The 12,501-nt window shown below is 35.8% G+C and overlaps 1 protein-coding gene across 9 annotated transcripts in view; it reads right to left on the bottom strand.

The window, feature by feature from the left end:
* Positions 1-12,501, bottom strand: part of KLHL8 (kelch like family member 8) — a 49,695-nt gene that overhangs the window by 18,436 nt on the left and 18,758 nt on the right. For all 9 annotated transcript variants that reach the window (XM_082632277.1, XM_082632275.1, XM_082632282.1 and 6 more), the window contains one exon: positions 8,030-8,399. In XM_082632277.1, coding sequence (XP_082488403.1) covers positions 8,030-8,242 — 213 coding nt within the window. In that variant the 5' untranslated portion in view covers positions 8,243-8,399. The remainder of the gene's footprint in view (positions 1-8,029; positions 8,400-12,501) is intronic.

Genomic DNA, 12,501 nt, shown 5'->3' with positions numbered 1-12,501 from the left:
TGACTTTTTTTCTCATTTGTAAGAACTCCTCAGACATTTAGAATATTAGTCATTTGTCATATATACATTTCAAAACTTCTCTTTTGTAAGTATGTTTCAAAATTTTATTCACTCTCAATGGATTTTTAAATAATCCAATCAATCTTTTTCCTTATGACTTCTGCCTTAGGTGCTATGCTTGAAATGGGAATCATTCTAACAGTCCATAAATATTTACAGGTATTTTTTCTAGTTTTATGTTTTTCACAAATCTATTTCCATCTGGAAGTTTTTGATACTGAGAAGACAGATATCTTTTTTTATTGATGTATAGTTTCTGTACAATATTATGTTACAGTTGTACAATATACTGATTCACAATTTTTAAAGGTTATACTCCATTTACAGTTATTATAAAACATTGGCTATATTCCCTGTGTTGTACAATATATCCTTGTACCTTATTTTATACTTATAGTTTGTATCTCTTACTCATCTTCTTTTTAACACAGTAGTTATCCAGTTTTTCCCAGCACTTTATATATATAAAATAATCAATGAGTACAAGTAATAGGATAGTAGTGTTTTAGCAATTATCCTGTTTCCATGTAACATTTTGATTATGTAATACACTTATAGTTGTGTTTCATTATTTGGGAACTAATTTTAAAATAAGAACTCCTAAGGAAAAAGGCCTGAGGAATGTTACAATGTATAAAAGGTTTTGCTTATAAGTGCCCCATACCCAGCTTTTTTCACTAATGTAGAGGAAGAATGAATATCACTTATTTCAACAAGTACAAGATGACTGTTTCTGTTGGTTATACTATATTTACTTTGTTAAAATAATTTAGAAGGCCGGATTTAGAGTCTACTGAGATTCAAGTTGTAAACTATACTACAGCAGAAAGCTTGGCATGTTCTCAAATTCACGTTAGCCCAAAACGGGATCTGAAATCTGATATTAAACATTTAAAAAATAGTCTCAAAATGTCTTTTTTTTTTTTTTTTGGATCATCTGCACTGGCCACCACTGAGATTTAGTTTCTATGCAAATATCTGTAAAACTCACATGATGTAAACCTGCTCAATTAAACAACTTACAAAGACTCTCTTACATAATAGAAATATAAAATAAGGTACTACAGGTGTGGCCAGAAAGGTGGCTGCCCCCTCACCTGTCACGCACTGCACGTTCGTTGGGAAACTGGTGCTAAACCATCGTAGATGACTGCTTCTGGGTCGGGGTTTTATAGGCAGCAGAGGAGCTCCCTCGCTGCAATCTACTGAAAGTCAGCCCTCGACACAAGGATTTTTTTTTTTTTTTTAAGAAAAGAAAGTACTACAATTTTCAGATAAACATCATTTTTACAATGCCTTCTCATCCAAGCTGTACAAATCAATGGCCCTCAAGCTATTTTCATGTTGTTTATAAGGCTCTGTCCCTCTGTAACTCATTTGATTCAAATAAACTAAAACGTGTATATTTAATATACACACATACACACAAAATCATACCCTTATGCACCCTTTTAGAATAAATACCCATCTTCTAAATAAGAAAAATTTAACATTCAGATATATTCACAAATTTTGGGGAGAAAGTTTATAAACTGGTAATTCCCAGTTAAGGCCCTCATACTGTTTAATGATAAAATGCAAATTTATTCTTGTATGAGAATAAGTTCTCGTTGCCTAAAATCCTTTGGTAGGAGTGACAGTGATTTAAAATGCTTCCTTAATCCCCTTGGACAATTTAAAGTTACTGTTATGGACTATGGCTGGTAGCAGCAGTGTTTTCAGTTTTGTGCTGAATTCTGGGAACATTGTTTTTGATTGGAATAAAGGAATTAATACTTGGATGTTAGAGTTCCACAATGGCTGGACATTTTCTATTGTTTTCTAAGTTTTGTGAATGTGGGGCTAATACAAACTAACATTTTTGTAAAAATAAATAAATACCCATCTTAACTTTAAAAAGATCTTTGAGCCTTATATATGAAATAGGAACATCAAAAAATTTGGGCTTCTATGCATTCATTAACTTTTCTTTGACACCATGTAGTCTCATGTTCTTAAGAGTTTATTTCTAAATTTTTCTTCTCTGGTACATAAATATCAATTACCAAAAATATTTTATCAGAAATTTTAAAATGAAAGAAATCGAAGTCTAAAGACTAGATGTTTAAAACTGGGTGAAAGGGCTTCCCTGGTGGCGCAGTGGTTGAGAGTCCGCCTGCCGATGCAGGGGACACAGGTTCGTGCCCTGGTCCGGGAAGATCCCACATGCCACGGAGCGGCTGGGCCCGTGAGCCATGGCCACTGAGCCTGCGCGTCCGGAGCCTGGGCTCCACGATGGGAGAGGCCACAACAGTGAGAGGCCCGCATACCGCAAAAAAAAAAAAAAAAAAAAAAAAAACTGGGTGAAAAATACACAAACTACAAAATATTAGACATTATTATACCATTTAAAATCATATAAATACTACAGCATGTCCTTGATACTAGGGAATTTTCTAATTTACATTTTTATTTGATAAGTGAACATATGAATACTTCAAGATGCTCGGGGAAAAGAAAACATGACAAGCTTAAACCCAAGTAGTGAAATATGTAGAATATCAACATTAACATAATGATCCTTTATTTTTTAACAAAAGCTTGAAATACAAACCGCTAATCCAAACCTTGAGTAACTGTCCATGGATTAGCCAATAGGGATCAAAATACAATGAAACACGAACTTCCCTGGTGGTGCAGTGGTTAAGAATCCACCTGCCAACGCAGGGGACATGGGTTCGAGCCCTAGTCTGGGAAGATTCCACATGCCGCAGAGCAACTAAGCCCGTGCGCCACAACTACTGAGCCTATACTCTAGAGCCCACTAGCCACAACTACTGAATCCTGCGCGCCTAGAGCCCATGCTCCGCAACAAGAGAAGCCACTGCAATGAGAAGCCCGCACACCAAAACGAAGAGTAGCCCCCGCTCACCGCAACTAGAGAAAGCCTGCGTGCAGCAACGAAGACCCAACGCAGCCATAAATAAATAAATTTATATATATAAAAAAAATTCCATTAACTGTCAGTCCTGACTTTCAAAAGGAACCTATCTATTATCTTGCATTAAAGATCACTTACTTTTCAAGTTTTCTTTTTTCCCCTCAACTACAATATATATTTACAGTGTAAAATCAAGAAAGTACAGAAAAATATAAGGGAAAAAATTTACTCACAATTCAACAAATACTGTCAACCTGTTGGCATATTTCCTTTTAACTTTTTCCCATGCATTTTGAAACATAACAGACTGTCCTGAACTTTGTCACCTTTTCCTAAGTTTCTGAAAACTTTCAACTCTTCATGCTTATTCTACACAGTGGATGTAACACAGTTTATTTATTCTGCTATCAGCCATTAAGACAACTTTTCCATATTTTAAATATAAACAGTATCTTAGAACAGGCAGTTTTTTCAGCATTTCAGAATACTTCCTTGAGATAAAATCTGAAAAGCAGAATTAATGAGTCAATAAATATAAGCTTTTTACAGTTCTTGATACATACTGCCAAACCATCCATGAAAAACAAGGAATGAATTTACATATCCATCAGCAGTGTTTGAGAATAATCTCTTCATCAAAATTTCAAAGCAATAAATAATGTTCAATATGTTGATAACTGAACAATTTTTCAATTGATTTAATTTTTACTTCTTTGACATTTTTAGTACTTTAAAAAATCTGGCTATCCCGTGAACTACTCTTTTGCAAACACAGAATACTTAAGTGTTAAATACAAAATCACTTTCTCGGGCTTCCCTGGTGGCGCAGTGGTTAAGAATCTGCCTGCCAATCAGGGGACATGGGTTCAAGCCGTGGTCCAGGAAGATCAGGGGGCTACAACGAAGAGTAGCCTCCACTCACCAAAGCTAGAGAAAGTCGGCGTGCAGCAACGAAGACCCAACACAGCCAAACATAAAATAAACAAATTTATATTTTTAAAAAATCACTTTCTCCTTTATCATTTCTCTTTTATTAGATTATGCCTGCTCTCCGGTCAGGAGTTAACTGCTACATTTATAAGGATAACAATTTTATCATTTCTACCTCTTGGAAGTATACTACTATAATGCAGTTCAAACACTTTGTTTCTCTACAGTCTTTCAGAGCACTCATTATTACCTGATCAGTTGAAAGTTTTGACAGCCAATAATTATAACACTTAGAGTCTTGAACGTGTTCATTAGAATCCTATAAATACTTGTTTTTTTAAAAAAATCACAGAAACATGCACTTGCAAAAAAAAAAAAAAAAGCCAAACAACATGATTGAAACATAATCAGTGGCGGCATCAAGAGGTGATATAAGGGATTGTCCTCCTCTAATAATCTCTATCAACTTCTTGAGGTAAAATTAACTATGATCTTTAACAAGGATAATGACATTTCCTCAAACTACATAAAGCATAAATAAAAGCATCTTTGTAGATGCTAGTCTTGTTGATCTATGATGTATAATTTAAGCATTATGAGAGCTATGCAATACCCCTTTCAAGACAATTTCCCTCTGCCTTTTCCCCACCAAATTGTTGCCCTTAAGAATCTTCCCTCATACATAACTTTAGAGCTGCCACTAGATATATTGTTTTAAAATATTTTCACTAATAAATACATAATAATATATAAACAAGTTTTACCTTTCCCTGGAATGACCTTAAGATTATATATAATCTCCTATGTGAAGCCTTTCCAATCACCTCTCAGACATAGTTAACAGATCCTCTCCTATGCTTCCATAAAAATATCATAAAATGACAATCACTAAATTGTATTTTAGTTAGCTGTGTATGTGCCTATCTCCAGCTAAATTTCAAACTCCCTCAATGCAAGTACAGCATATTATTCAGATTTATTTATACTCTCCATATACTAGGGTAAGACCTTAGTAAATATCTGTTAAATGAGTTTGTTTTTCCAATATCAGTGCTCACTTTGGAATTTAAAAACACACTAATGGTCTTACATATGAACAATAAAACCAGTTTTTTTTTTTTTTGCTGTACGCGGGCCTCTCACTGTTGTGGCCTCTCCCGTTGCGGAGCACAGGCTCCGGACGCACAGGCTCAGCGGCCATGGCTCACGGGCCCAGCCGCTCCGCGGCATATGGGATCCTCCCAGACCGGGGCACGAACCCGTATCCCCTGCATCGGCAGGCGGACTCTCAACCACTGCGCCACCAGGGAGGCCCTAAAACCAGTTTTGATAACTGTCTTTCTAAAATTCTTGTCCTAAAAGCAATAATTATCTAATGAAATATACTAATAAAAAAAGGAGATGAATATATCAAAGTATAATCCTCAAGGTTATATGAATGTAAAAAGTGAAGTTTGTATTGAACAGAGCATTATAAACTACCCATAATCCTACTTGGTTTAGTTGTTCTGTGATAGTTAAATTCTGAAAGTTTAAGAAATGTTGAATTAGAATTAAGAAACAAATCCAGTAACAGTCCTGCTAAAAGATTAAGCTACAATTCTTTCTAATGATAAGAATATACCGTAGCAGCATTATCTAATACTTTTGGAACAACAAGAATAGTACACATAATGATCCTAACAGCTGAATATTTATTATTATGTACTGAGCACTGTTATAAGGACTTCACATATTATCAATTCACTTATTCCTCACAAAAACCTAATCGTCATAATTTTACAGTTGAAAAAATAAAAATGAGAGCTCCTTTAAATTAGTGAAGTTTCTCATTCTTAAATGACTTCTACCACTGCTTCAAACACAGTAATTTTGGGTTTCCACCATAGATTCTTCTGAGGTTTTCACTTCAACCTATTGCTGAAGGTACCCAATAAACAAAGAAAAGTTATGAGATTAGTTATCACTTGCCCTAAAATGGCTGTGTCCTTACTTTTCACTTAAGAAAGTTTACATGCAGTAGCTAGTAAAAATTATTCTAAGATCCAATTATAAAATGTGTACAATCAATAATATTCTATTTAATTATTTTCCAACATATACTGATATGATGAACTGATAATTTATTAAATTCAAATAATCTATTTTACATTTTTATTTTTGCCAAATCCAGTGTGGGTCACTGAATTTCACACTTGCGTTGAAAATTAGAACAATGGCATTAGATTAAACATAATATACTATACAGATCAGGTGTTCTACACCTACAGTTTAGGTCTTCCTTCATTAAAATTTATACATGGCTAAGTTTCACATAAAGCTAGTAAAATTATTTAACAGTTTTTTTCTCAATATCTTAGTGTCCTTACATATTTGTAGGTCCTAATTAAAAGTTTAAGTGAAGAGAATGTAGGTCATTTATTTACAGTATAACACTATACTCCTGGACATTCCGGGCCTAAAACTCAGAATTTATGCATTCCGTTTACAGACTTTTGCTGAGTGTCCCTGATCTGATTCTCTAAGGGTGTCCTCAATCCCCACAACTCTGAGCTCTAAGAACCTGACTGATCAGGAGCAGAAAGCAAAATCTAAAAGATCCCAAAGTGGCAAATCTCATGTGGAAAATGCTGCATGTATACACATAAATCCTCAAAAGAATTTAATATTACACTGAGAGGTAAGAATAGTAAGAGGTACTTTAAATGAGCTATGAGAAACAATTAGAACACAGGCTCTTCAACACTGCTTTATCAATTTTCCAACTTTATTAAAACTGTTCTTTGTAGCAGAGCAGCATGATCATATAGGCCTTAGACAAAGTTTACTAAAGACTTTTTCATCCCAGTCTAAAAAACACTCTACTATCAGGTAAAAATAAACAATCTCACTTAAAGACAGTAATATTGAAATAGAGATTAAATTACAGGCATATCTTGGAGATACTGCAGGTTCAGTTCCAGACCACTGCAATAAAACAAATATCTCAATAAAGCAGATCACATGAATTTTTTGGTTTCCCGGTGCATATAAAAGTTATGTTTAGACTAAAAAAGTCAGGGCTGCCACAAACCTTCAATTTGTTTAAAACAAACAAACAAACAAAAAAACACATTATCTGAGAAACACAATAAAGCAAAAAAGTGCAGAAAAACAAGATATGCTTACACCAGAATAGGAACACACAGTAAAACACTAGTGCAGCTACATATACAACCAAGAATTCTGACTTCTAACCAACATCAAGAGTAAGTGAATACATCAAGTTGGTTTTTTTTTCTTTTTCTTTTTGGCTGTGCCAGGCAGCATGCAGGATCTTAGTTCCCTGACCAGGGATCAAATCCATGTCCCCTGCAATGGAAGCATGGAGTCCTAACCACCAGGCCACTAGGGAATTCCCAACATCAAGATTTTTTAATTCACAAGTTAAAAGCTAATTCCCTGGCGGTCCAGTGGTTAGGACTCCACGCTTTCACTGAGGAGGGCGCAGGTCTGATCCCTGGTCAGGGAACTTAGATCCCGCAAGCCATACAGTGCCCCCCCCCAAAAAAAAAGCTTATCTGGTCAACAGCAATTTATCCATTTCACAAATAATAACTATTTGTTGTTTTAGGGCTCCAGAACTTTCAGAAGTGAAACTAAGAAATAGTGAATATCAACACTTAATTAGTAAAATAATTTTATCTTATGCTAGACTCCCTTTACTTACCCTCCCTTATGTCCCTTCCCCTTCAATGTAATAAAGGGTTGAAACTAAAACCATTCTGACTATAATAAGCAAAGCATCAAAAATGTGCCTTGTGTGGTTATAGAAACCTTTATTTTTTATTTATTTATTTATTTATTTTATTATTATTTTTTTTTGCTGTACATGGGCCTCTCACTGTTGTGGCCTCTCCCGTTGCGGAGCACAGGCTCCGGACGCGCAGGCTCAGCGGCCATGGCTCACGGACCCAGCTGCTCTGCTGCATGTGGGATATCTTCCCGGACCGGGGCACGAACCCGTGTCCCCTGCATCGGCAGGCAGACTCTCAACCACTGCACCACCAGGGAAGCCCGAAACCTTTATTTTATATAATACACTGAAGAGGTTGAGGAAAGAAAAAAAGACAGTCTCACCTTCAATGTGATATCACAGAGTTCTCCATTTTCATAAAACTGAAGAAGAGAACCATGAAAATCTTTCCAAGCTTCATTTGCTTCAAAGATAAAGGAGTCTTCTCCATCACCATCACCAAGTGAAGATCTGTTCTTTATTTGCTGGTGCTGTTGCCTTTTCCCTTTCGTGAAGCGATTTCTAGCTTGTTTTGCATTCATAGATTCTGAAGCCATTTGTAACACTCTTTTAATACAGCTCTCTTCTCAAACATCCCATTTATTCTTTTGTAAAGGATGGGGAAAAGGTAGACGGGGAGAAGGTAGATGCAGTCCACTAAACTTCAGACATTTTTCAAAACCTACTCAACTGCCATTGTCCAGTTAGCTGAGGCTGAAAAAAAATAACAAAACAAACATAAAACCACTCAAAAAATGATTACTAGAAATTATAGTTTACCAATACCATATATGTAAAATGACCATATAAATCACTGTTGAAAGAAGAACAGGTGACTTTGTATTTTTACACTAAATGTCACATAAGCCACCTCAGCTAATTGTATCAGTGAAGGGACTCCTTTAAAATCTAATTGGAAAATTGTGGGAGGATGGTGGAGTAGAAGCACAAGGAACCTGTTTCCCCACATAGACAACAACTGCACTGACAGAATCTGTCTGATGTAACTATTTTGAAACTCTGGAGTCTGCTGAAGGATTACAACTTCCAGAAGACTTAGTCAGTAAATTACAGTTGACTTTGGTCCATTTCAGCTCTGTGTACAGTAGCAGCTGCCCACCCTCAGCCATGTGGCAAGCAGCTGTTCATGTGTTTCTGGAGCAGCTTGCACAGAGTTTGCAGGAGCCACAGTAGGCAAGAAGGACTCTATCCTCTGAATATTAGGGATCTCTCCTCTGATTGCTCACTACTGTTTCTGATCACAGAGGTGCAGACAAAGAGGTGGCCAGCCACTGTTATTGCACCTCCTCCCACTGTTGCAAGCCCCTCCCTCTCATCTGAAGTGACTTCCAGGATATTTTAAATGCTGGTGCCCTTTACCGCTACATTTTTCACTATTTCCCCTTTTGGGAGTAAGACACTAAAGACTAAGACATTAAAAAACAACTGCATATACAAGGAAAATCAGAAAGTGACCATGCATGCCTAGGAAAAGGCTCAGAAAAGACCTGAGAAGACTTTAAGTTTAAACCTCAAGCTGATCTTCAGCATAAAGACAGCCCACAGCAATAGCGCAGGGAGATCAGCTCGGTGCTTTGGTGCTTTGTGACCGCCTGGAGGGGTGGGATGGGGAGGGTGGGAGGGAGACGCAAAAGGGAGGGGATATGGAAACATATGTATATGTATAACTGATTAAATTTGTTATAAAGCAAAATAATAACAATAATAATAATAATTAAAAGTGACAGAAAAGTTAAAAAAAAAAAAAAAAAAGCCAAACAATAACAACAAAAAAAAGCCTTAAGGAATAGGGAAAAATCTGATTTTCAGAGTTACCACATTATTACACTCAAACGTCTAGTATTTAACAACCAAAAAAATCACAAGGCATACAAAGAAACAGATATGATCTATCATACAAAGAAACAGAAAAGTATGGCCTTATTCAAGGGGAAAAATAAATCAACAGAAACTGTCTCTGCCTAGTAAAAATGTCATTAGTTCTTTTTCAAAGACTTTAAAACAACTGTTTTGAAGATGCTCAAAGAACTAAAGGAAGATGTGAACAAAGTCATCTGTGTTAACAAAATGGAACTATCAATAGAGAAACAGAAAACCTAAAAATGAACCACAGAGAGATTCTGGAACTGGAATATTAATAACTGAAATTAAAAATTCATTAGAAGGGGGCTTCCCTGGTGGCACAGTGGTTAAGAATCCACCTGCCAAAAAGTAAAAAGTAAAAAGCTAGTTTTACTGTAATTTTGCTTTGTTACACCAAATCATGTTTCCTACATAATTTAGGGGAATACTTAAAATAATAAGTAAAAAACAGAACTTAAATAAAATTTAAACAATTTTAATAATTTGAATTTTTAGTTCATGTTTTTAGGCACACAATGTATAAAAATGCAATTTTGTGACATCAACAACTGAAAAGGGTAGAGATGAAACTGTAAAGAAGCAGAGTTTTTGTCTATTACTGAAGCTAAGCTAGTATAAATTCAAATTAGAGTATTATAATTTTAGGATGTTAAATGCAATCCTCATGATAACCACAAAGAAAATATCTATAGAGTATACACATAAGAAAATAAGGGGCCTCCCTGGTGGCGCAGTGGTTGAGAGTCCGCCTGCCGATGCAGGGGATACGGGTTCGTGCCCCGGTCTGGGAGGATCCCATATGCCGCGGAGCGGCTGGGCCCATGAGCCATGGCCGCTGGGCCTGCGCATCCGGAGCCTGTGCTCCGCAACGTGAGAGGCCACAACAGTGAGAGGCCCGCATACCGCAAAAAGAAAAAAAAAAAAAAAAAAGAAAATAAGAAAGGATCTTAAACATTTCACTACAAAAAAAATCAACTAAACACAAAAGAAGACAGTAATACAGGAAATGAGGCTCAAAAAGCTCTAAGGCACATAGGAAACAAATAGCACAATACCAGAAATAAGTCCTTCCTAATCAGTAATTACTACAAACATCAATGAATTAAACACTCCAATCAAAAAACAGAGATTGGCAGAATGAATAAAAACACGTGATCCAATTATATGCTGTCTACACAAGACTCATTTGAGATCCAAAACCACAAACAGTTCGTTGAAATGAAAAGTATTGAAAAAAATATTCCATGCAAACAGTAACCAAAAAAAGACCCAAAGTGGCTACACTAGTATCAGACAAAAGTAAGATTTTAAATAAAAAATGTTACAAGAAACAAAAAAGGACAGTATATATTAATAAAAGGTTCAATACAGCAAGAAGATACAATTATAAACATTTACATATATAATGACAAGTCATGAAAACATACGGAGCAAAAACTAAGAAATGAAGGGAGAAACAGACAGTTCTACATTAATAGTTGGAGACTTCAATAACCTACTCACAATAATGAACAAAACAACCAGACATAAGTATGGAAACAGAGGACTTAACACAATAAACCAACTAGATCTAACAGACATATACAGAACACTACCTAACAACAGCAGAATACACATTCTTCTCAAGTGCATGCACATGGGACATTTTCTAGGAGAGACGACATATTAGGCCACAAATTAAGACTCAATAGATTTTAAAAGATAGATATACCAAGTATCTTCTCTAACCACAACACAATGAAGTTAGAAATCAATAAAAAGAAAAATGAAAAATTTACAAAATTGTGGAAATTAACACAATTTTAGACAAGTGATGGATCAAAGAAGAAATCACAGAGAAATTAGAAAATACTTACAGACAAATGAAAACAAAAACACAACATACTAAAACATGAGATACAGTGAAAGCTAAGCTAATTTCCCACTAAGGGGGAAATATACAGTTTTAAACACATCAAAAAAAAAAAAAAAACCACATCAAATCAACAACCTAACTTTAAAACCTCAGGAACTAGAAAAAAGACGAATAAACTAAACCCAAACCTAGCAGAAGGAAGTAAATAATAAAGGTTTGAGCAAAGAGAAATTAAACAGAGAACAGAAAAACAATAGAGGAAAGTCAATCAAGCCAAAAGTTGGTTCTCCGAAAAGATCAACAAAATTGACAAAAATTCAGCTAGACAGACTATGAAAAAAAGAGAGGGACTTCCCTGGTGGTGCAGTGGCTAAGAATATGCCTGCCAAAGAAGGGGACATGAGTTCAATCCCTGGTCCGGGAAGATCCCACATGCCATGGAGCAACTAAGCCCATGTGCCAACTACTGAGCCTGCGTTCTAGAGCCTGCAGGACACAGCTACTGAGCCCGTGTGCCGCAACTACTGAAGCCTGTGCATCTAGAGCCCGTGCTCCACAAAAAGAGAAGCCACTGCAATGAGGAGCCCATGCACCGCAACAAAGAGTAGCCCCTGCTCGCTGCAACTAGAGAAAGCCCCACGCAGCAACGAAGACCCAACACAGCCAAAGATAAATAAAATTGAAAAAAAAAAGAAAAAGGAGATAAGCCTCAAATCACTATATTCAGAAATGAAAATGGGGATATTACTACTGATTCTAAAGAAATAAAAAGAACTATAAGAGAAAATTATGAACTGTACACCAACAAACTGGATAACCTAGATGAAAAGGACAAGTTCCTAGAAACACAAAACCTATTAAGACTAAATCACAAAGAAACAGAAAATCTGAATAGACCTGTAACTTATAAAGAGATTGTATCAGTAATCAAAAATCTCCCAATAAATAAAAGCCCTGGACCTTATGACTTCACCGGTAAATTTTACCAAACATTTAAAGAACTAATACCATTCCTTCTCAAACTTTTCCAAAAAATTGAAGCGAAAGAAACACATCCTCACTGATTTTATGAGGCCA

The sequence above is a fragment of the Mesoplodon mirus genome, assembly GCF_964341445.2.
Source record: "Mesoplodon mirus genome assembly, chromosome: 2".
Classification (NCBI taxonomy): Eukaryota; Metazoa; Chordata; class Mammalia; order Artiodactyla; family Ziphiidae; genus Mesoplodon; species Mesoplodon mirus.
This window is presented reverse-complemented; position numbering and strand designations above follow the sequence as displayed.